At 37.7% G+C, this 24,822-nt stretch overlaps 1 protein-coding gene and 1 non-coding gene across 5 annotated transcripts in view; both read left to right on the top strand.

Annotated features, from left to right (window-relative positions):
* Positions 1-24,822, top strand: part of CKAP5 (cytoskeleton associated protein 5) — an 84,003-nt gene that overhangs the window by 43,465 nt on the left and 15,716 nt on the right. For all 4 annotated transcript variants that reach the window (XM_090261798.1, XM_090261809.1, XM_090261804.1 and 1 more), the window contains exons 17-34: positions 1,160-1,345; positions 1,788-1,882; positions 4,560-4,617; positions 4,703-4,828; positions 5,652-5,791; positions 5,934-6,108; positions 6,955-7,068; positions 8,286-8,414; positions 11,817-12,011; positions 12,392-12,527; positions 14,116-14,204; positions 15,980-16,105; positions 20,124-20,273; positions 20,588-20,791; positions 21,002-21,137; positions 21,584-21,777; positions 23,224-23,396; positions 24,495-24,668. In XM_090261798.1, the coding sequence (XP_090117924.1) occupies positions 1,160-1,345; positions 1,788-1,882; positions 4,560-4,617; positions 4,703-4,828; positions 5,652-5,791; positions 5,934-6,108; positions 6,955-7,068; positions 8,286-8,414; positions 11,817-12,011; positions 12,392-12,527; positions 14,116-14,204; positions 15,980-16,105; positions 20,124-20,273; positions 20,588-20,791; positions 21,002-21,137; positions 21,584-21,777; positions 23,224-23,396; positions 24,495-24,668 (2,600 nt within the window). The remainder of the gene's footprint in view (positions 1-1,159; positions 1,346-1,787; positions 1,883-4,559; positions 4,618-4,702; positions 4,829-5,651; positions 5,792-5,933; positions 6,109-6,954; positions 7,069-8,285; positions 8,415-11,816; positions 12,012-12,391; positions 12,528-14,115; positions 14,205-15,979; positions 16,106-20,123; positions 20,274-20,587; positions 20,792-21,001; positions 21,138-21,583; positions 21,778-23,223; positions 23,397-24,494; positions 24,669-24,822) is intronic.
* On the top strand, positions 21,264-21,374 carry LOC150017893 (small nucleolar RNA SNORD67). The gene has a single exon (XR_016509562.1). It is a non-coding gene; the product is annotated as a small nucleolar RNA SNORD67 (small nucleolar RNA).

The raw sequence follows: 24,822 nt of genomic DNA on the forward strand, positions 1-24,822 counted from the left end.
CTTTATAATTATAGGATATTTTCATCACCCCAAAAAGAAACCCCATACCCATTAGCAGTCACTCTCTGTTCCTTCCCAAATTCATCCCCCACCTCCCAGTCCCTAGCAACTATTAATCTACTTTCTGCCTCTATGGACAACTTCTCCTAGACATTTCATATAAATGGAATGATACAAAATGTAGCCTTTTGTTGTGTCTAGCTTTTGGTTTGCATAATATTTTCACTATTCATATTGCAGCATGTATCAACTCTACATTCTATTTTATTGCTAAATAATATTCCATTGTATGGATATACAACATTTTATCTACCTATTTATTAGTTGATGTGCATTTTCATTGTTTCCACTTTTTGGCTATCGTGAATAATGCTGCCAAGAACATTTGTGCACAAGTCTTTATGTGAACACATTTTTAATTCTCTCGGGATCTATACCTAGATGTTAAATTGCTGGGTCATATGGTAACTCCATGTTTTAAGTTTTTTGAGGAACTGCCAAACTGTTTTCCAAAGTTGTTGCGCTATTTTATATTCACACCAGCAATGCAAGAGAGTTCCACTTTCTCTACATCCTTGCCACCATTTGTTATTTAAATATTCAAACAAAACAAAGGGAAATATTAGTGGGCAAAGGGGTCTCAAGTCCAATATGTCTGCCATCATTACATTAATATCGTTAAATTGTTTTCCAAGCTACTTTCTTCCTTCCACTTAAAAATCTACAAGTTCTTTAAGTCTCTCAAGCCCTGTTGTGTGTGTGTGTGTGAGGATTACAGTTTTTTTGTGAGCAACTCAGTTAGGAACTCTAAATTATGTGGTTACTATGGTCATTTGTTATGTATTGAAAGATGTGTATTCAATACTATGTGCAAATAATTATATAAGAACAATATAGAAATTATATTTTTCAATTCATAAAATTTCCATGTGGTTAAAGTGTTGATTTGATTTCTTTCTCTTACCTGCTACTTAGCTACTTTAATTGATAGTAATTAAAGGATAAAAATTATTTTTCTTTGTTTAAAATCCTAATTTTAGTTTGGTCATGTTCTCAGCTGTCCTTGACTATGTTACATCTTAAAGCTACTTTAAGAAATAAGTACATAAATAAATATCTTCGGCTTACTCATAAATTTATCATAACTATCCTTGTTCAGGTGATGCAGATGAAGCTTCACATAGTTGCTTTAATTGCCCAGAAGGGAAATTTTTCCAAAACCTCCGCTCAGATTGTCTTGGATGGCCTTGTAGACAAGATTGGAGATGTGAAATGTGGGAACAATGCAAAAGAAGCTATGACAGCAATAGCTGAAGCTTGTATGTTGCCATGGACAGCTGAGCAGGTTAGTGACACAGAGCTCTCTCTCCCCAGGTTTTCCCAGTTTTTTTCCAAACTGTAATTTAAGGTTACTAATTAAGCTTAGTTCCTGTCTTCTCAAGCAAAGCTGTTTTTGATAACTGTGTTTTTATTTTTATCTTTAATAATACACTATTGCATGGTAATTAAACTTTATCTTAGTCAAGAATATTCTGTTGAAGATGAGAGTAATTTTCTCTTAAGACATAATCCAGAGTGATCACTAATGAAAAGTTGTAAACAGTCCAGAATGCTTTTAATACTACTGTCACTTAGGTCAAGTATTTTATTCCTAAAGTCATTCTTAGAATTGTTTTAGCATCAGAAAAACTATGTTTCATCTACTTCTATCTTAATGTCGTGCTGTATTTCTATGAGAAATATGAGAGAAAATACAGATCTGTGGCTTTTTTTCCCTCCTGCTCCAGGTTATGTCAATGGCTTTCTCCCAGAAGAATCCCAAGAATCAATCAGAAACTCTGAATTGGCTATCAAATGCAATAAAAGAATTTGGTTTTTCTGGGTAAGTCAGAAAAAAATCCAGTACAACATAATTGTTTTGCCAGTCTCTAACTGGTGATTAGATTTGTTTTATCTATCTCTGCTTATTTTCTGAGAAACCAGAGTTTATATAAAACAAAACTTCATTTGTTCCTCAAAAGTCTGTACAAAAGCTCTTTGACTTATGATAGATTTGCATTCCAGTAAATCCACTGTAAGTTGAAAATGCATGTAATACACCTAACCCACTGAACATCGGAGCTTAGCTTGGACTACCTTACACGTGCTCAGAACGCTTTTATTAGCCTACAGCGGGACAAAATCATCTGAAGTTTGAATATCTCATGTTATATAGTATGTGTATCTCCACAGCATTGTAAAGTCAAAAAACCCTACGTTAAACCATCATAAGTCAGGGACTGCCTGCATTGGCTTGTGCACCTGCATTTTGACACCCACTAACATTAGAGTTCTCTAAGTTATTTTTCCCCAAATCTTAACAACTGTGTCACAGAAAAGCCATTTCCAAAGATTGCTGATCAAATACGTTTGCACATTACTGCATACAGTCGTGTTTATTTAGAGACCTATAGTGCACATTGGTGAACTAAGGCTCTCAGAAGTCATGCGATAGGGAAGCTTGTTTAACTTGATGTTTTCCCAAACTTATTTGCATATTAAACACATTTGGTTATTTCATTTAGCAAAATTTTATAGAGCTTTATGCGGGGCATTTTCTAAATAATTTATCTGATTCAATCATCAGGGATTTTTATCTCTGCTTTATAAATAAGAAAACTAGGGCACAGAAAGCTTAAGTAATCTGTCCAAGTCACAGCCAGGAAATGGCAAAAGCAAGATTTAAACATAGGCCTTCTGGTTCCAAGAAAAAATATTGCAGTTGCTATTTTGTGTTGCCTTTTTCTGTGTCATGTTGCTTTTTACAACATCCCTTTTAATATCTTGCACAACAGTTCTGAGTTCTACCAAGTGAAGAAACACTGCTCTAGAAGTTCTTCAAGTGTCATTCAGGCAAAGAATTGTTGTGGCAGTGTCCGTGGTGTCCTCCCGTAGTTGAGAGTATTGTTATAACTTCTTAATTGTATAGTTTTTGGTGTAAAATTAATCTCTTGGCATGACATAAAAGCCAGGTGAATAGTTTCCTCTTTTTATTCTATTCATCCATGATCTTTTATTCACTTATTCAACAATTACATATGTGTATCTATGATATTCCAGTCATTTGTTCCAGGCCCTAGGAATATATCATGGACAAGATAAAAATTCCTGTTTTCACAGAACTGTATTTGAGTAAGGGGATGTGACAATAAGCAATAAAAAATATATGAGGAGGTCTAAGAACAACAGAATTTTTAAAAAGCAGGTTAAGGGGTTAGTGCCATTGGGATGGAGTTTTTTTCTATAACGTAGAACAAGAGTCCTTCCAGAAACAATGACATTTGAGCAGAGACCTTCAGGACATGAGAGAGTTAGTTGAGACAATCTGGGAGAACATTCTAGACCAAGGGACAGCAAGTGCAAAAGCCCTGTGGTAAGAGCACATGTGATGTATTTAAAAATAGGATGAGTGATTGTTCTTCAGAATGTAGCTAGAGTGGAATAAGTGAGGGGTGGAGAGTGGTAGGAGACAAAATTGGAAAAAGACAAGGAAGCCAGGTCATATAGCACCTCCAGCTTTGTTTTGTTTTTATTTTTGTTTTTAATGCAGCAGAAATCTGGTTGGAAGCCCTTGTTTACAGCGAGAGAGGCACTGGGCTGCAGAAGAGCTATGAACTAAAATTTCAGAGAGGAGAGCAGTGGTTCAGAAGGTGGTCTGTGAAGCCAGACCACGTAGGGTCATATCTCTAACCTGCCACTTTCCAGCTGTGTAGCCTTGGGCAAGGGACTGCTCCTCTTTTGACCTAATTTCCCTTTCTGTAAAATGCCAAAATGGCACCTCATAGGTTGTTGTGGAAAATATGTGAAATGCTGAGAACTGGACCTGGCATGATAAGAGCACTAGAAATGTTGGTCTCTTTTGAAAGTGGGGATGGTGGGAAGGAATGGAAACTGATATTGGAGATTCAGAGGTTTGAGCAGAGGAGTAACAAGATTATTCTGACTCTAGTCGGAACAGATAGTGAGGACCAAGGGCAGAAGCAGGGAGACTACTTAGTAAGCTGTTGGAATAATCCTGTCAAGAAATTACAGTGACTTGGACGTTCTTTGTAGAGATGGAAGTGTTATGACTCAGAATATACTTTAAACGTAGAACTGAACCAAGATAGTGGGCATAAGAGAGAGGCGTCAGGATGGCTCTGGAGTCAAGGACGGCCTGAGCACATGGAAGAATGCTGGGGCTCTTCACTGAGGTAGGGAAGATTGTGGGGAGAATAGGTTTTGGAGTTGGGGTGTAGACATCAGGAGTTTAGTTTTGACAGATGTAGGGTGATATCTAGACATACAAATAGAAATGTCACCAAGGCAGTTGGCTGTCTGAATCTGGAGTTCAGGAGAGAAGTTAACACTGGATTTTGGAGGGATCAGCATATGGATAGTATTTAAAGCTCACTTCAAGTGAGTGCAGAAGGTCAATGGGTGCGATTCTGGGATACATCCAAAGGAAGCCACTTCTAGAGTCTGGCTTTATAAAACTGTTGTGTTTGTTTGTTTTTGATTCTAAATGTTATTTCTTCTAGATTGAATGTGAAAGCTTTCATTAGCAATGTGAAGACAGCTCTTGCTGCAACAAACCCGGTGAGTACACACCAGCATCGGTAGGCACAGCACAGCCACCTTCGTGGTTCTGCTCTGACTTGGAAAATTCCTTTCGTTCTGCCAGGCTGTGAGGACTTCTGCGATCACCCTGCTGGGTGTAATGTATCTGTATGTTGGTCCCTCTTTGCGAATGTTCTTTGAAGATGAGAAGCCTGCCCTCCTATCCCAGATAGATGCAGAATTTGAGAAGGTAAGATTTCACAAATGATACAATCTATTGGTGGACTTAAGAAAGCTTATATTAGTTAAGTTTAAACTTCTAACCCTTTGGAATGGACATTATATATGTATTTGCTTTTATATATATAAAGTATCCCTATGAAGAGTTCCTAAGAAATCTATGACTTGGACTGTCTAAGTGAACACGAACAGGGTAGCTATGGTATAGGATGGGAGACTCTCCTCTTTATGTCCTTTGTGCCTTTGGAATTTCAAATATTGCTCTGTGGCTGTCTTATGCTTTGGAAGATGCTTAGCAGCCCCCCTGGCCTCTACCCACCAGAAGCCAATAGCGGGAGATAGCCAACATACTCAAAATATCCAGATCAATAAAGTCATTGGTGAAAATGAGAAATGTGTCTTTAGTTTTATGGACAAAAACTAATGGACTTTTTGGCCAACCCAGTATTTTGAATGTATGACCTATTCAAAAAGTACATTAAATATAACATTTAAAAAATGTTTAAGTAAAAACTATTGTTCCTCCTTGAATAAACTTTGTGATGGAAATTGCTAAGTTTTGGCAGACTTGCTCTATATTGTCTTACAAGTCATACAAGTCAAAAGACAGCTTCAGAATTGAGAAGTCAGACTCTTAATAGGTTTTATAAAAATATCCTTGGCCATGTAGTCTCAAAATTGGAACCTAAATAGGAATTATGACACGTGCTGTGTAAATACTAAGTATTATGAAAGAATATGAAATTTTGACACAGGCACTGTTCTCCAGCTTATTTGTTCTCATATCCTTCATCAAGTTCATGAGCATCACTGAGTTCCTTGTTTGGGTGTAGATGCAGGGACAGAGCCCACCTGCCCCAACCAGAGGGATCTCCAAACACAGCACAGGTGGAGCAGAGGAAGGGGAGGATGGAGACGAGCCAGACGACGGGGGCAATGACGTTGTGGATCTTTTGCCAAGGACAGAAATAAGGTAGGTTTGTTGGAAATGGTTTGTTTGATTTAGTATTGTACTGAAGTTTTAATCTGGAGCCTTCTCTTTCTCAGTCCTGGGTACCTCTGTGACATCATTAATTTTTAGAAGTCTGGAATTAAGGTGTCTTCTGTTTTTTCAGTGATAAAATCACCTCAGAGTTGGTATCTAAGATTGGTGACAAAAATTGGAAGATCAGGAAAGAAGGCCTAGACGAAGTGGCAGGTATTATCAATGAAGCAAAATTTATCCAACCAAACATAGGTGAACTTCCAACTGCCTTAAAGGGCCGACTCAATGATTCAAATAAAATCTTGGTACGTAGAACGCATGCCTGTTCTTTTTTTCACCGCCTTCCCCTTTAGGAGGTTCCTTTTCTTTCTTTTTTTTTTTTTTTAAGATTTTATTTATTTATTTTTAGAGAGAGGGGAAGGGAGGGAGGAAGAGGGAGAGAAACATCGATGCAGGAAAGAAACACCTATCAGTTGTCTCTCACATGCCCCCAACCGAGGACCCAGCCCCCAACCCAGGCATGTGCCCTGACTAGGTAGGAATCAAACCGGAGACCTTTGGTTCACGGGATGACGCCAGCCCACTGAGCCACACCAGTCAGGGGCAGGAGGTTCCTTTTCAATGAAACCATCGCCATCAAAAAAAAAAAAAAGAATAGTCACTTTATTTGCTTTGAACTAGAAATAGCTTTCTTTAATTTCTTAGCTGTGCTGCAAGATATGCTGGTAGATGGCAAATTTATTAGTCAAATTTTTATGAAGCTCAGATTTGCTTTTTAAAGGACTCGAATGTTAAATATCTTTATATAAAACTGCTTATAATATACATAAACATGCTTAATTTCTGATTTTTAAGTTTGGATTTTTATGTCAGGATTTTCTTAAACTAGGCTTTAGCTTGCTTTAAAATTATAAAGCAGTATAATCTATGGTCTAAAATTCTAATACTCTGATTTTATGAACTAATGATAAAAGGAGAGGCTGCCGCCTAAAAATTACTCCTAGGTTAATTAGAGTAGCATCATAAAAAGGTGATTTTCCTTGTCTCTTAAGAACACCAGACTTCCTACTGCATTAACTACACAGAGCAGACTTGCAGAACTTCACATGATTGTTCATGATTTGAACATGAAGTGTTGGCTCTCTACTCAGGTGCAGCAAACATTGACTATCCTCCAGCAGTTGGCAGTAGCCATGGGCCCAAACATCAAGCAACATGTGAAGAACTTAGGCATTCCTATCATCACAGTCCTTGGAGACAGCAAGGTAACCTGACTCTTCACTACAGCCCCATTTCAGAATAAGCCAGCCATACTCTGGAGCTAAGAATAATTCTCTTTTCTCAAATGTGCTGGAGCATGTCAACAGTTTGTAAACTTTGGAGAGGATATTAAGAGGAAAATAGTAAACATCTTTACCTCCCAGGCAGTATTGACATGACCAGATATTATTACTTACTAGCTTTGTGACCCTTAGGTAAGTTATTTATCTTTTGATGTTCATTTTCTTTGTGTAATTTCATTATTACAGAATTAAATGAGTCTGTACATAAGGTACCTGTATCGGTTTTGTACAGTATGCACTCAAAATATGGTTCCTATTATGATTATGACATCATTGTTAAAGGTATCAGTGTAAAGAATGAATAAATAAATACCTTTTTGGATCATCACTTATTTTCTCCCTTATTTCCCTGACCTATTAGAGCAGGATCCTCTAGTCTCATTGAATGTTGTAAGCCTCTTAGGTTTAGCCCTAGATTGAGTATTTGAATGTCTCTTACATTTAATGTGAGGAATTGAACTATTTTCATATTTTTCATGTCAATAAGTCCTCATTCTATGAATAGAAGTTAATATAAAAGCATGAATGTTAAAGTTAGTAATTTCAGTATAACCATTATGCATTCTCTAATGTGTAGAATCACTACATAGACATAAGAGCCCCCAAAGGTTCAGGAAGCAAAACCAAAGAGTTAATTCCTCTTACATAATATTTTATGCCCGGGTCACTGTTTTGCCTAGTTAACTGGCTACAGGATCTGTACAATTTGGAGTTTTTTGTTTTACTGTAATTTAGAGGTTTCTTTTTTTTTTAATCCTCATTCGACAATATGTTCATTGACTTTAGAAAGAAGAAGGGGGTGAGAGAGGAACATCAATGTGGGAGAGAAACATTGATGTGAGAAACATCCATTGGCTGCCCCCCATACTCACCCTGACTGGGGATTGAACCCACAGTCCAGGCATGTGCCCTGACCAGGAATCAAACCCACGACCCTGTTGGTGTATGGGACAGTGTTCCAAGCAACTGAGCCACCCAGCCAGAGCTAATTTGGTATTTTAGTACAACTATAGAACTAGATTATGTTTCAAAAAAGATGGTTCCAAGTATGTTCATGTGGACCTTAGAGAAAGCTCCATGTTCCCTCTACCTGCAAACCGTAGTTAATGTTACCTTTACTGATTCTCTCCTCCATGCAGAGCAATGTCCGAGCCGCTGCCCTAGCAACGGTGAATGCCTGGGCAGAACAAACGGGCATGAGGGAATGGCTGGAGGGAGAAGATCTTTCTGAAGAGCTTAAAAAGGAAAATCCTTTCCTGAGGCAAGAGGTTAGTACTACAGATATCATGTGCCTTGCTCGAGTCTTTTACCTCCATAAAGGCTTGGTCCTACCTAATAAATACACATGTATGGATAGAATGTGTTTCATGATCAAACAATTAATAAAATGAAGTCACATTCCTGGAACTTTTGTCTTCATGTGCTTTTTTGTCTTGCCTTTCATGTGCCTTTTTTTAAATAAAACTTTTTAAAGGACTAGCCTTTTTGTGAAATTTTCTCTTTTCCAGCACTCTTAAATAGTAAAATAAGAGGTTTTAATCAGAACATAAAAATAGAATTAACACTAAAAATCTGTAATGTAATCCATCATACCAATAAGCTAAATACTAAGAAAAATCATAAAATCATATCAGTTGACACAAAAAAGGGATTTGAGAAAACCCAGCACCTAGTCATGATAAAAACTCTCATCAAGTTAGTAATGGAAGAAGGAAATTACCTTGACTTGATAAAGAGCATTTACAAAGACCTCTCTATATAATACCATACTTAATGATGAAAGCCTAGATGCTCTCCCCCTAAGATCAGGAACAAGACAAGAATGTCCACTTTCATTACTATTACTTAGCATAGTACTGGAAGTTCCAGTCACTGCAATAAAGCAAGAAAAACAAAATCATACAGATTGGATAAAGAATAAATAAAATTATCTGTAACTGAAGATAACATGACTGTCTACATAGAAAATCCAAACTCCTAGAAGCTAATAATTACATTCAGTAAGATTGCAGGATACAAAATAAACATGCAAAAATCAATCACATTTCTTTATAATGAGCATGTGGAAACTGAAATTAAAAACATAATATCATTTATAATCCTTCCAAAGAAAATGAAATCTTTAAATATGCATATTTAACAAAACAAATACAGAACATGTGTACTGAAAATTATTGAATGCTGATGAAAGAATTCAAGGATAGCCTTCCTTATTTTTTTTTGGTTTTTTAATAACAGTTGTCCCCTTTTCCCCCAATTTCTCTCCCCCACCCAACCCACCCCGTCTCCCGCAATCATATCCCGCCCCGTTGTCCATGTCCATGAGTCTTTTATACGGGTTCTTTGACTAAACCCTTCCCTTACTTATCCCCCTTCTCTCCCTCCCCCCTCCCCCCTACTGACTACTATTCTAGTCTTTGCCTATTTCGTTCTTTTGTTTGTGTTGTTCTTTAGTTTCCTGTATTAGGTGATATCATATGGTATTTTTCTTTCTTTGCCTGGCTTATTTCACTAACCATAATTCTCTCTAGTTCCATCCATGTTGTCGCAAATGGCAGGAGTTCCTTCTTTCTCTCTGCTGCATAGTATTCCATTGTGTAAATGTACCACAATGAGATACCATTTTACACCAGTCAGAAGGACAGCCTTTCAACAGTTGATTCTGGAGCAACTGGCATTCAGAGATCAAAAAATCAACCTCATATATCTTACACAAAAATTAACTCAAAATGGATCATGAACCTAAATGTTGAACTTAAAACTATTGAGCTTTTAAATATAGTAGAAAGCCTTCAGGATATAGAAATTCTTCAGGCAAAGAATTTTTAGACTTGACACCAAAACCGCAATGCATCAAAGAAAAATTGATTAATTGGACCTCATCAAAATTAACCCTTTGAATGCCATGCAAAATTTGAAATTTGGATCAACATGAGAAAAAGTTATATCAGTATATAACCTGAGGTACATAAAATACAAATTATTCCATTGTTATTTACATTTATAGCCATCAAAAAAAAGAGTCGCTGGAAGCGACACTGGCATTTTTGGAAAAATTTGTCAGCGTCGCTCACAGTAACGTTGGCACTCAAAGGGTTAAGACCTTTTACTCTGCAAAAGACTCTGTGAAGAAGATAAAAAGATAAGGCTACTGAGTGGGAGAAAATACTTAGAAACTCTGTCTGATAAAGGACTATTATCTGAATATGTAAAGAACTCTAAAAACGGTAGAAAAAACTAATTAGAAAATGAACAAAAGCTAAGGAGGCTGCAGATGACAAATAAGCCACAAATGATGTTCAACACTGTTAGCCATCAGGGAAATGCAAATTAAAACTGCAATAAGCTATCACTACTCACCTATAAAGATTACTAAAATAAAAAATAGAGTTTACACCAAGTGCTGGCAAGGATGTAGAGAAACGAAAACACTACTGGTGGAAATGTAAACTGGTACAGCCACTCTGGAAAAACAGTTCGGCAGTTTCTTATAAAACTAACATGTAGTTACTATATGACCCAATAATTGTGATCTTGTGATCTTGGGCATTTATTCCAGAAAAATCAAAGTTTATGTTTATGAAAACTTATACACCAATATTTATAGAGCTTTATTCATTATAGCCATAAAGTCAGATATTCCTAAACAGTGAATGGTTAAACTGTTCTATGTCCATAAGTGTAATACTACTTAGCAATAAAAGAAACAAATTATTGATATAACAATTCAGATAAATCTCTAAGGAATTATGCTGAGTAGCAAAAACCAATCCCAAACAGTTGCAAAATGTATGATTCTATTTATATAAAACATGTTTGAAATGACAAAATTTTAGAAATGATTACCAGGGATTTTAGAGTAATGGTTACCAGGGATTGAGGGGGCGGGGAGCGGGGAGAGGAAGGAAATGGGTGTGATTGTAGAAGGGGCAACACAGGGGATCCTTTAAGTGGAGCTGTTCAAACTCTTGACTGGGATGGCGGATGTCCTAACACATGTGATGAAACTGTATAGATTATACACATATACACGCATGGGAACAACTAAAACTGGGGCGACCTGAATGAGATCAGTGGTTTGTGTCGATGTTGCTATCCTGGTTGTGATACTGTAGTGTAGTCTGGTAAAGTGCCGCTTAACAGGAAACTGAGTAAAGGGTGCATGGGATCTCTCGGTATTATTTCTTATAACTGTATGTGAATCTATAACCATCTCAATAAAGCTTTAATTAAAATATAGATATGAATTACTTTAGAGGTATAGAGAAAAACTGTTGCTGGAAGGCCGAAAACAGAAGCCCTAGTAGAACTTGTCATCTTACAATCAAATAAATGTTTCGTGTCTTCTCTAGCTGAATAGTTTTAGAGTTAAAAAAAGATAAGTAAAAGTTTTTCATCTTTAAAACGTATTAAGAACTATGAAAGCTTTATAATTTAATGCCCAAGTATGGTCCAAAGAATTGCATCCTTATCTTAAAGAAGATTGTCATCTTTACATATATGATTTAAATATAGCACCGTTCTTAAACAATGAAAATTACTGATTTCATATTGGAAAATTGTAGTGTGAGAACTAATTCAGTGTTTGGTTCTGATGGAATTCTTAAGCCTGAGTTTATAAAACCACTTCCACTTGAAATGTGTAACCAGTCTTTATTTTTTTTTGGCAGATTCTGGGCTGGCTGGCTGAGAAACTACCAACTCTTCGTTCCACCCCCACAGACCTTATCCTGTGTGTTCCTCACCTCTACTCCTGCCTCGAGGATCGCAATGGAGATGTGCGAAAGAAGGCCCAAGATGCTTTGCCGTTCTTCATGATGCATTTAGGATATGAGAAAATGGCCAAGGCTACAGGGAAACTAAAGGTACTGCTTCTTGTAGCTGCTGCTGCTGCTGTTAGAAACCATCAGAAAAATATTGAACATGAATTTATATAGACAAAAGATCCCACTACCTCCTAGGAGTTTCAGTTTGAAATCCTAGTAAGAGCAAAAATAAACTACTCAGCAGTGTAGAACTAGAACCTGCTGACTCTGCAGGGGTGATAATGTGGCCTTCTAGACTGGTAGCCAATGTAGTGTGACTTCACAATGTGTGTTACTTCTCTTGTACTGTGTGTGTATTTACTTCATTGGTATTTCGAAACTAGAAGCTCAAAGATTTGTTTGAAGGCAGATCTGTTAGTAAGAATAATATGAGTGTATCATTTATGTGGCCGCTCACTTCTGTTATATTGTCTCCCTAGCCAACATCTAAAGATCAGGTATTGGCCATGCTAGAGAAAGCCAAAGTTAACATGCCTGCCAAGCCTGTTGCACCTGCTAAAGCAACGTCCAAACCAATGGGAGGGTCAGCTCCAGCCAAATTTCAGCCTTCCTCAGGTAAATATTTTGAGAGGGTTAAAAGGGAAGGAACTAGGCCAAGGGAACTCTAATAAAAGAAATCCAGCCTTCCTTTTTTATAATATTTCCTCATGGGTTAAATCTCAAGCCCTTTCACCATCTCTCCTTACCCTTCGTTCACAGACATTTGTCAGGTACCTATTTTATACCAGACACTATGCTGACGGTTCAAAGATGATTAATTTGGTTCCCAAGTCCTATTTGCTATTATATTTAGAGGGAGAATTGGGACCATCTGAGGCTGATCTGCCCCACGTTGGGAGCCAGATGAGGCTGAGCTGCCTCCAACGCCCTGGCTCGGTTGGACACTTCTCTGTCCAGCAGAGGTTTCAAGACCACAGTGGAATAAATCTATCCAGGACGCTGTATATCGTCTGGGGGGAAAAGGAGGAGGCTGTTCCCTCTAGTGGAGAAAGCGCAAGACTTCCATTCCTCATGCTTTTTATTTAGAAGGGTACGCATGGGAGATACAAGGTCAACATTTATGAATCATCAATAGCTTTTAGGCACTTGGATTACAGTTGACAGCTACAGATTATAGATATCAATATAGAGGGCACTGTGACCTGTCTGTGTCAGGGTCTATTAAACGTCTTGACACCACACTGGCATTAGGTGCAAGGTTTCATATATTCCTTGCTAGAGATTGTCAATAGTTAACTAAGAGATAAGAAAAGCAGAGCAAGTTCCAAAGCATAATAAGCATTCCTTAAATCCGGTTCCCATGGAAACCCTCTGAGTGGCCTTCGGTCCTGTCTGCCACACAGCCTTCCAGTGTGCTGTTGAGACTCAGAGGCCTCCCGGGGGGGCCTGGCTCATGGCTTGGGCTACAATTCCCGAAACCACAGGAGCAGTCCCCCACAACCATCTTTATTAACTGATGAAGAAACCCAAAAGTTTTAAGTGACTTGCACAAGGCCAGACAGCCAGACAGCCAATCCTAAACCAACACAAAACTCCATTTACTCATTCCCAAATGAGTTCTCCTTCCTCTGTACTTGACCATTTACAGATCCATTCTAATATTTACTCATCATCTTTAAGGGAAAATCCTTGATTTCTTTATCTGTTGTTAAAATGCCATCATGTAAAGTAAAACTAAACTATAACCATTTTTCTAGACTTATTGCTTAAACGAAACAATGTTCTGTTTAATGGGACAGAAATTGTTGATTCTCTAAAGTTAGAAATTTTGCATGTGTAAAACTGTTCGTGTCGAGGTATATCTTTAATCATAGCATTTATTGGAACATTGCTATGTAGTAAATACTAAGTATCAAAGATCACAGACCCTGAAGTGAGTAGCAATTTTCTTTAAATGCTATTTAGAAAATAGTTTTAAAATTGCATTTTAAATGTTGGTAAAGCAGATGTAGATTTAGTGAATTAATTTCTCTAGGTAATGCTTAAAGAGGAGTTCAGAGAGAAAAAAGATTGGAGGAAAATCTTAACTGAAAACACTATAAATTGATACATTTAAAATTGCAGACTTTCTCATTATTATATATTTAACCTGCCCAGAATAAAGTGATGTTAGATTTTATAGTACATTCTTTTTTTCTCAAAGCACTTGTTGAAGATTCTGTTTCCAGCACTGTAGAACCCAAGCCTGATCCGAAAAAGGCCAAAGCTCTAGGAGTTTCCTCTAAAGCAAAGGTATGCTAACTGAGTACTTAGATATAGAGTTACTTTTGTGTGTTTTATACACTGAGTCATTCTACTAGGAAAGATTCTGTTATGTATAAATGAACATTACTACTCTTCATATTATCAAATTTTAAAGTACTTATCTATACAAATTTCTGTGGCTCATTTTTTAATAAGGCGCCAGAACAGAGACATCATGCACTCCAGACGTGCTATCATGGTTTCTGCCATGCATATCTTTGGGGAAGATTTGCAGTAGTGAAGAGAAAAATCATATGTAGCTCAGGCAGAAGAATCAGTTAAGCTGACTTTGATTTGCAAAAAGGAAGGTCATCGACCTTCAAATTTGGCACAGTTAAATCATTAGAAGGTGTTCTGGGTAGTCTACAAGGAATACTTTCTGTCCCCACACCAATGGGACTTAATTTGATGCATCACCAATTCATTAGTGTCCACGACGTTAGACAGTGTAAGGAAATGTGTTCAGATGCTTAACTTTAAATATTCCTGGATATCTTTTAATTTAAGTTTTTGAATCACAGCAAATTGTCATCAGTTTCTGTATCAAGATTCAGAGCTTGTCACTATTCAGAGCATTGGTTATTTAATACTTTCAAAAGGAAACTTGCATATCTAGGCAATAAGTAAATTAATAATAAATATAAATAGAGAAAACAGTTTCATTAACTGCATATAACTGATGAAAATATTAGACTAGGAATAGTTTTATTACCCAGTGTATTTATTATTCTGTGCTCATTATAGAATGGGCACTCTGTGGCCATCAATCTAAATACTATAATTATTTGTTTTCCTTCTCTATGCATGGGTCCTTTCATTTAGTAAGTTAATTTAAGTGGGTAATTATCTTTTACACTGTCCAATGAAGCTGCTCCTTTCTTGTCCTCCTCCCTGTCCTCATCCCAGATTTAACAAGTGCTTACGTTAGTATTTTGATCACAAGATCTTTGAAGTATTTTTGACTCAGTTCTTAATGCCATACTTCTTATGCCAGTCTTCCACAGTTATAAAGCAGTTTCACATAAATGACCTCATATTTGTTTTGACTAAATGATTTTAATGTTAGAAATAGAAAAAATTTGACCTTCTAGAAATAGTTGACTCTTGCTACATTTGTAATAATAGTGGTTCCAGCAGTGAAATCCAAATATTATCTTAACCATATATACTGAGTGTTCGTTATTTTCTTTCAATCTGATATAAAGATTCTACAACTTGGATTATTTTTAAAAACCACTGTAGTAACTTACATATTTAAAATGTTTCTAGCAACTTTTCTCTAGAAACAGGTTTAAAGGGTCTCTAGTTATAATTCTATGATAGAGATGTATTTTATATGGAGAGAAACAGAAAAGCTTTCTTAGCTAAGTGAGGTGAAACGTGTGACAGCCATCCAAAGCGTCATTAATATGGAAAGCTATAAATCGTGTGAAGGTTTCAAGAAAGAACCGAACTATCTGATAAATAAAAGTATTCTGTGACCCAAACCAGTGACAGATGACAGAGCTTTTCTGACTCTGTTATTTAATACATGCCAGTCCGAGGACCAACCAACAGCATGCAAGCATGTTATTAAAAACATGTCTAGGAACCCTGTACAAAAACATAATATATGCAAGGTTCTATGGTTCACCTGTTTCTTTCATGTGGAATATAATAAGGGGAGGGGTCTCTGGTTTGTGTAGTGCCCTTTACGGGGCAGCAACGCTACTCCCAAGGAGCAGCAGCCTGTCTAACCAGTGTTCCCTGAACCGTGGCTGTAGAGCGCACAAGGAAAGAAAGTGCCGAGCAAAACTAGCTTAAAGGAGGATGAAGACAAATCTGGTCCTATTTTCATCGTTGTTCCAAATGGAAAAGAGCAAAGAATGAAAGATGAAAAGGGATTAAAGGTAAGGAAGGAATAAGACTCCTCAGGGGTTTTTTGCTTGTTTTTGTTTTGTTTTCTTCAAGAATAATTTTGCTATCTGAAATTCATATCTAATAAACTAAATCTTTTGTTTATAAATTATATGTTGTTTCTATAAGACTATAGGAGCATCAATTCCTACAAAAGAGACTAGAATGGAGCTATTGCCTACTGTTCCTCCAAATAGAAAGAAGTTGTTGTTTTAACTTTTAGAATCAAAGAATGGAAAGTATTCATTGATTTTTATCAATTAGACATATGTAGTAGACTTTAATCTTCTTGTACCTTGTACCTTAAAAGACAGACTGGTGACTATATATGGCTAGTTCAGTCATTCCTCTTTTGATGTTATTCTAGTTTTGTTAGATAGTTTAAAACATTATTTTTAATATATACATTATTTTTTGTTTTTTGTTTTTAAGATTTTTATTTATTTTTAGAGAGAGGAGAAAGGAGGAAGAAAGAGAGGGATAGAAACATTGATGTGCTAGAGCAACATTGATTGGTTGCCTCTTGCACACCCCCAACTAGGGACCTGGCCTGTAACCCAGGCATGTTCCCTAACTGGGAATTGAACCGACAACCTTTCAGTTCTCTGGCTGGTGCTCAATCCACTGAACCACACCAGCCAGAGCTGTTTTGGGTTTTTGTTTTGTTTTGTTTTTTTTAATTCAAGCAGTACAAAAACTGCAGAGTGTAGTATAAAAAGCATGTCTCCCAGTCCAGTCTCCCTCCACAGGGAAGATATTATTACCAGTTTTTTTGTAAATTACTCCAGAAATATTAATATCCCATACCTATACAATTGTAAATGTATAAATATATAGCCCTCCTTTTGCACAAATGGGAGCATGCCATACCCTTCGTTCTATATCTCTTTTTTTTTTTTTAATTTTTTTTTTCCTTGTAATTTATTTTTTATTTTTTATTTTTTTTTTATTTTTGGTTTTTCAATTACAGTTGTCCCCCTTTCCCCCAATTTCTCTCCCCCACCCAACCCACCCCCTCTCCCGCAATCATATCCCTCCCCGTTGTCCATGTCCATGAGTCATTTATGCACGTTCCTTGACTAAACCCTTCCCTTACTTATCCCCCTTCTCTCCCTCCCCCCTCCCCCCTATTGACTGCTATTCTGCTCTTTGTTCTATTTAGTTCCTTTGTTTGTGTTGTTCTTTAGTTTCCTGTATTAGGTGATATCATATGGTATTTTTCTTTCTTTGCCTGGCTTATTTCACTAAGCATAATTCTCTCTAGTTCCATCCATGTTGTTGCAAATGGCAGGAGTTCCTTCTTTCTTTCTGCTACATAGTATTCCATTGTGTAAATGTGCCACAGTTTTTTGATCCACTCATCTACAGATGGGCACTTAGACTGTTTCCAGCACTTAGCTATTGTAAACAGTGCTGCAATGAACATAGGGGTGCATAAGTTCTTTTGAATTGGTGTTTCAAGATTCTTCGGGTATAATCCTAGTAGTGGAGTCGGTGGTTCAAAAGGCAGTTCCATTTTGAATCTTTTGAGGTAATTCCGTACTGTTTTCTATAGTGGCTGCACCAGTCTGTATTCCCACCAACAGTGCACCAGGGTTCCCGTTTCTCCACATCCTCGCCAGCACTTGTTGTTTGTTGATTTGTTGATGATGGCCATTCTGACTAGTGTAAAATGGTATCTCATTGTGGTTTTTATTTGCATCTCCCTGATGGCTAATGATGTTGAGCATTTTTTCATGTGTCTATGGACCTTCTGTATATCCTCTTCGGAGAAGTGTTTGTTCAGGTCCTTTGCCCATTTTTTAATTGGGTTGTTTGTTTTCTTGATGTTGAGTCGTATAAGCTCTTTATATATTTTGGAAATCAGTCCCCTGTCTGTAATGTCATTGGCAAATATGTTTTCCCATATGGTTGGTTTCCTTTTCATCTTGCTGATGTTTTCTTTTGCTGAGCAAAAACTCTTTAGTTTGATGTAATCCCATTTATTTATTTTTTCCTTTATTTCTCTTGCTTTAGGAGATGTATCCGTGAAGAAATTGTTATGTGAGATATCTGATATTTTCTTGCCTATGTTTTCCTCTAGGACTTCTATGGTATCATGGCTTACATTTAAGTCTTTGATCCATCTTGAGTTTATTCTCATGTGTGGTGTAAGTTGGTAGTCTAGTTTCATTTTTTTGCAGCCCTATCCAGTTCTCCCAGCACATTTGTTAAAGAGGCTCTTCTCACTCCATTTTATGTTCCTTCCTCCTTTATCAAAGATTAGTTGACCATAGAGGCCTGGGTTTATTTCTGGGCTTTCAATTCTGTTCCATTGATCTATATGTCTGTTCTTATGCCAGTACCAGACTGTTTTGATCACAGTGGCTTTGTAGTATTGTTTGATGTCTGGTATCGTGATTCCCCCTGCTGTGTTCTTCTGTTTCGAGATTGCTTTTGCTATTCGGGGTCTTTTTTGGTTCCATATGAATTTTTGGAGTATTTGTTCTAGGTCAGTGAAATATGTCATTGGTATTTTAATAGGGATTGCATTGAATCTGTAAATTGCTTTGGGTAGTATGGCCATTTTGATGATGTTGATTCTTCCCATCCAAGAACATGGTATTTGCTTCCATTTATTTGTATCTTCCTTAATTTCTTTCTTCAATGTTATGTAATTTTCAGAGTACAGGTCTTTTATCTCTTTGGTTAAGTTTACTCCTAGGTACTTTATTTTTCTTGTTGCTATAGTAAATGGTATTTTCTTTTTTGTCTCTGTCTCTGCTATTTTATTGTTGGTGTACAGAAATGCCTTAGATTTCTGTATATTTATTTTGTACCCTGCTATTTTGCCAAATTCACTTATTATATCGAGTAGTCTTTTAGTGGAGTTTATAGGGTTTTCTAGGTACACTATCATGTCATCTGCATATAATGAAAGTTTTACTTCCTCTTTCCCAATTTGGATGCCTTTTATTTCTTTTTCTTGTCTGATTGCTGTGGCTAGGACTTCCAACACTATGTTGAATAGGAGTGGAGAGAGTGGACAGCCTTGTCTAGTTCCTGAATTCAGGGGGAATGCTTTTAGTTTTTGTCCATTGAGTATGATGTTGGCCTCAGGCTTCTCATATATAGCCTTAATTATGTTAAGGTATGCTCCCTCTATTCCCATTTTGCTGAGTGTTTTCATCATAAATGGGTGTTGTACTTTATCAGATGCTTTTTCTGCATCTATTGATATGATCATGTGATTTTTGTCTTCCATTTTGTTTAGGTGATGTATTATACTTATTGATTTGCAAATATTAAACCATACTTGCATCCCTGGAATGAAGCCCACTTGATCATGATATATGATCTTTTTGATGTATTGCTGGATCCTGTTTGCCAATATTTTATTGAGGATTTTAGCATCTATGTTTATCAGTGATATTGGCCTGTAGTTTTCTTTCTTTGTTGTGTCTTGACCTGGTTTCTATATCTCTTTTCTTTTAATAATATTTGAAATATCTTAAAGATCATATCTGCATGCATATATGCATTTATTCTTTTTATTGGTGTAGCATATGTATGTGCCTTCCTTTATTCCCAGCTCACTATATTGAACATTCTAGCCTTTCATTATTGTAAACTGTATTGCCATAAGCATTTCTGAAGGTGGTCTTTGTGCACATGTGTGAATATATCTATATTAAATTCCTAGAAAAGTGTATACCTTTAAATTTTTGATATTCCAGTTTTTCCCTTTATTAAAGTTGTACCAACAGGGTCCACCATGTTATATAATAATAGAACACTGACTCTTCTAGAAAATAAGAATTGTCAAAAATTCTATTCCTAGATGATTTTCAGAGTTAAGCTTCCAGAGGTATGACAGCTTCAGAAGACATTTTCATTCATATTTAATTACAAATTAACCTTGTTAAATTTTAAAATATTCTATTAAGTGGAATCCTACAGCTGCTTTAAATAGAGTTCTCTACCTCATTTCAGTTGAACATGTTACAGCCCCTTTTCACTGGTTATTTTCAGGTGCTGAAGTGGAATTTTACTACTCCAAGGGATGAATACATTGAGCAACTAAAGACTCAGATGTCCAGCTGTGTGGCTAAATGGTTACAAGATGAGATGTTCCACTCAGACTTTCAGCACCATAACAAAGCCCTTGCTGTCATGGTCGATGTAAGTTTGCAATAAATAAACATGCATTTGTCTGATACATGTGGAAACGCTGAGCCCTGTGGCATAGTCAGAAGTTTGCATGACTTGAGAAGGAGCTGGAATACATTATGCTCTATTTTTAGAGCTGTTGTATTATTTGATAGAAAAAAAATTACCGTACGTTTATAATTTTAGGTCTTAAATGGAGGCTTACAAATTTATCAGTTTTATTTTCTGGACTTGAGTAAAATTTAAGAGGTAGTTGCCTAATAATAGAACTTAAAGGTTTATGCAGTCTTATTTGTTGTGGGGCTTTTGTTTTGTTTTGTTTTAAGCACTTGGAGAGTGAAAAAGACGGTGTCGTCGGTTGCCTGGATCTTATTTTGAAGTGGCTTACCCTGCGGTTTTTTGATACCAATACAAGCGTCCTAATGAAAGCCCTAGAGTATTTAAAATTACTCTTCACCCTGCTAAGTGAGGAAGAGTACCATCTGACTGAAAATGAGGCATCTTCCTTCATCCCCTATCTCATCCTAAAGGTAGTGTGCTTTTCTCCTCTGGGTGACTCCTCAAGTTTCCACTGAGTTCAGATCCTGTACTTGATTCCCTGTCGCTTTCTGTTTATTATATGATATAACTTCCACCGCTCATTTCCATGTCCCTATTCTTTTAAGATCTAGTGACCCATATGGGGGACGGGGGAACCTTCACTGTTTGAAAAACGGCTCACTTAATCATTATGTTGCTAGGTTGGAGAGCCAAAGGATGTCATTCGTAAAGATGTCCGTGCCATCCTGAACCGGATGTGCCTTGTCTACCCAGCCAGCAAGATGTTCCCCTTCATCATGGAAGGAACCAAATCCAAAAACTCAAAGCAGAGAGCAGGTGAAGCAACAATTTAAATTGAGGCATGAGTCTGTGTAGCAGCAACCTCTAAGAAAAATAACTTATAGTTAAACAGGGAAATGTTTTCAGTGTCCGTGTGGTTGATTCCAACCTCCGTATCTGCACTGTGAGAGTGATGAGTTGCACACTGGTGGGGCCACAGTATCAGGCGATATGGGCACTACTCAGTAACACCCTGGTGACAAAATCAAGTGCACAGGGGCCATCTGACTCACAGGCATCCCTTTCCTCCAGAAGCACTTGCTTTAACACCGTTGTTTTATTGTGTGTTTTATAAGAAGAGAGTAAATGAGGAGAAATTACAGGCACAGCCAGGATAAGGTTTTAGTCCTTAATTCATGCCGAGAGGAACGCATCTGGTACAGACAGGTCTCCATGCCAGATGTGTACTGAGTGTCCTTAACCTCGCTTTTCTCTCTCGTCAGAGTGCCTGGAGGAACTGGGCTGTCTCGTTGAGTCCTACGGCATGAACGTTTGCCAGCCAACCCCAGGGAAAGCCTTAAAGGAGATCGCGATCCACATAGGAGACCGAGACAACGCGGTGCGCAACGCCGCCCTCAACACCATCGTCACAGTGTACAATGTGCATGGGGATCAGGTGTTCAAACTTATCGGAACTGTGAGTAGCTTTTCTCTGAATATTGTCAGCATGTTGTGAATTGCGGAACTACTTAGGTGTCAGTTTTCATGCCGTCTCAACTCTAGCTAAGTTTTTACTACTTTTTAAAAAATTTTTATTTATTTTAGTTTTAGAGAGAAGAGAAGGGAGGGAGAAAGAGAAGGAGAGAAACATCAATGTGCGAGAGATACATTGATCGGTTGCCTCTCACATGCCCCCAGCTGGGGACCTGGCCCACAACCCAGGCATGTGCCCTGACTGGGAATGGAACCAGAGACCTTTCCCTTCTCAGGCTGGTGCTCAGTCCACTGAGCCACACAAGACAGGGCAGGCTTTACCACTTTTTGTTGAACTAAATCTATCAATGCGTCTTAGAATCCAGATAAACCCTGGAGGGTGTCTGATTATTGTAGGACATTTAGGCTGTGTTTGACTGGAAATCGGATTTTCTTTTCTGAGCATTCTATTTGTAGCAGTTTGCTTTCGAAATGAGTTATTTTTGAATCAAGACATCTGAGCTAGTCTGGAATTTAAATTCTACCTGACAATCTGCTCTGTGAATTTTAATGTATTTAGTTTTTAGTTAACTTGTGTATAATGTGATACTGGTACCTGTCACATTAGGTCCTGAGCTACAACCATGAGGCAGAGTTCTGCTTCCAACTCCTTACTTCCTCTGAGCCAGTCACTAATGTGGCTGGACCTCAGTTCTTCACTCCAAGTACCTCTTAGTATCACAGATATTTATATTGTGCTTATATATTTTTACTTGTATTAGTCTAATGAAATCCTCACTATAGGCCAGTGAAGGAGAGAAAGCAGATGGGAATTTCACAGAGGACCAAAAGCTTCCCGCCCATAGTCACACAGCCAGCTAGTGGTGACACAGCAAAAATGAAGATGCTTCATTTAATCTTTGATCTTTTTATTTGTAGTTATTAATAGCCTTCCTTTTGCATCCTGTCCTTCTTTCGTATGTTCTGTTATTATAGCAAGGGAGATTTTAACAGTTGTTGATTTAAAAATGTAGATAGTGCCCTGACCAGTGTGGCTCAGTTGGTTGGGTGTCGTTCCACAAAGCGAACGGTCACCGGTTTGATTCCTGGTCAGGACACATACATGAGTTTTGGGTCTGGTCTCCAGTTGAGGTGCAGATGAGAGGCGACTGATCAATGTTTCCCTTTCACCTCAATGTGTCTCTCCCCGACCTCTCTCTCCCTTCCTTCCCCTCTCTCTAAAAATAAATAAATCATTTAAAATAAATAAATAAATAAAATGTAGATAGTGTTTTGCAAGTAAATACATACATATCTTAACATAGCAGATTCTATTTGCTTCAATATGAAAGTGGGTATTCTTGAGTTTTCCAATTAATTAGGTTTTTTATTTTCCTCATATTGTAGTAGAGGACCATGCTAATAAATTAAATTTGGCCTCTTTTTACAGCTTTCTGAAAAGGATATGAGCATGCTTGAGGAGAGGATTAAGCGGTCAGCGAAGAGGCCATCTGCTGCACCGATGAAACAGGTGGAAGAGAAACCCCAGCGCACGCAGAGCATGAGCTCCAATGCCAACATGCTGCGCAAGGGACCAGCTGAGGACATGTCCTCCAAACTCAAGTATGTGGATGGAGATAGTTGTCTGAGAGCATCTCTGTGGGCTTTGCCTTGTGTGCTCAAAGCTTATTCTGAAACATAATCTTGAGTTCTTGTAGCCATTATCATGCATGACACAGTGTCTGGGTAAATGTCTTGTAACCAAATGTTCAACCCTTCAGTCTTCATTGTCTTTGTCTTTGTCTTTGTCTCAAAACCACTTCTAAATAGTCTTGTGCCTTCTTTCACTGCTTTTCCGTGGACAGAATTATGTATCGCACTTATAGGATGTAAGTACTGCCTGCTAATTTCTTGTTAGCAGGGCTCTTATATCTTTCTAACTTCTGACTTGGATTCATCCCCTCTGGAGGGTGATTGGCTTAGAATTTATAACCAGGGGAAAGGGTGTTCCTAAGTATCCCACAGGTCCAGCCTTCCATGGAAGTGCACTGGCTAGCAGAGTGGCAGCTTAATGTCATGTGCCTAAAAATATTGGTTCACCTTCTTCCGTGTGCTATATATTTGGTCCTGCTCAGGTTCCTGGTCTTGAGATAAGGCTAAGTAAAATGGCTGCAACTAAGAATGGGCTTAGGGACTCAAAATAATGCTTTTTAAGGTAGACAGCTCTGTTTTGGGTTGTATCATGAGTATATTTTGACAAATTTAAATTTTGCATCTTTGAATGTCTATTACTTGGAATGATGCTTATGATTAGAAAAACTTAAACACTGGTTCATTTGGTACAAAAGAACCAGCCAGTCCAGATTTTTCTTAAATTCTCGCCAGAAGTAGTAAGTCAATGTAAGTGTACTTTTATTAATTACTTTCTGCCCCATCTGGCATAGCAGTACAAGGTTTGTTGGCTTTAGTGAACTGGAAAGAATACTTAAAACTTGGCAGGTACTGGAAGTAGCAAGTAAAGTTCTCTGCTCTCAGAATCTTCATGAACCAGGGTTGTTGCCCATTGAAGGCACTTGCTCAGACTCAGACTTAAGTCATTCAGGGGGGCTGAAACCAGAAGTTGAACATCTGTCTTGAAGCTTTGGGGCAACTGGCAGTGCTGCTCTTGCCCTTTGGTTAAGAAGTCTCTTTTAGTTCAGGGGCCTCTGTTTGCTTCCTTAGCCAAGCTCGGAGCATGAGTGGGCACCCTGAGGCAGCCCAGATGGTGCGCCGAGAATTCCAGCTGGATCTCGATGAGATTGAGAATGACAATGGGACAGTCCGGTGTGAGATGCCAGAACTGGTGCAGCACAAACTGGATGACATTTTTGAACCAGTCCTGATTCCTGAACCCAAGTGAGTTAACCTCTTTCGTTTAAGGATAAGCAGTTCATAGTCCTCAGTGCATGTGTGAAAAGAGCTGTCTCTATGCAGTTAGAACTTTTTAGAACTGATTAACTACCTGGCTGTTAGCAATTCTTTACTAAGTCCTGTATCAAGTGGGAAATTG

Source organism: Furipterus horrens, unplaced genomic scaffold (assembly GCF_987537825.1).
Source record: "Furipterus horrens unplaced genomic scaffold, mFurHor1.1.pri manual_scaffold_2, whole genome shotgun sequence".
In the NCBI taxonomy this organism is placed as follows: Eukaryota; Metazoa; Chordata; class Mammalia; order Chiroptera; family Furipteridae; genus Furipterus; species Furipterus horrens.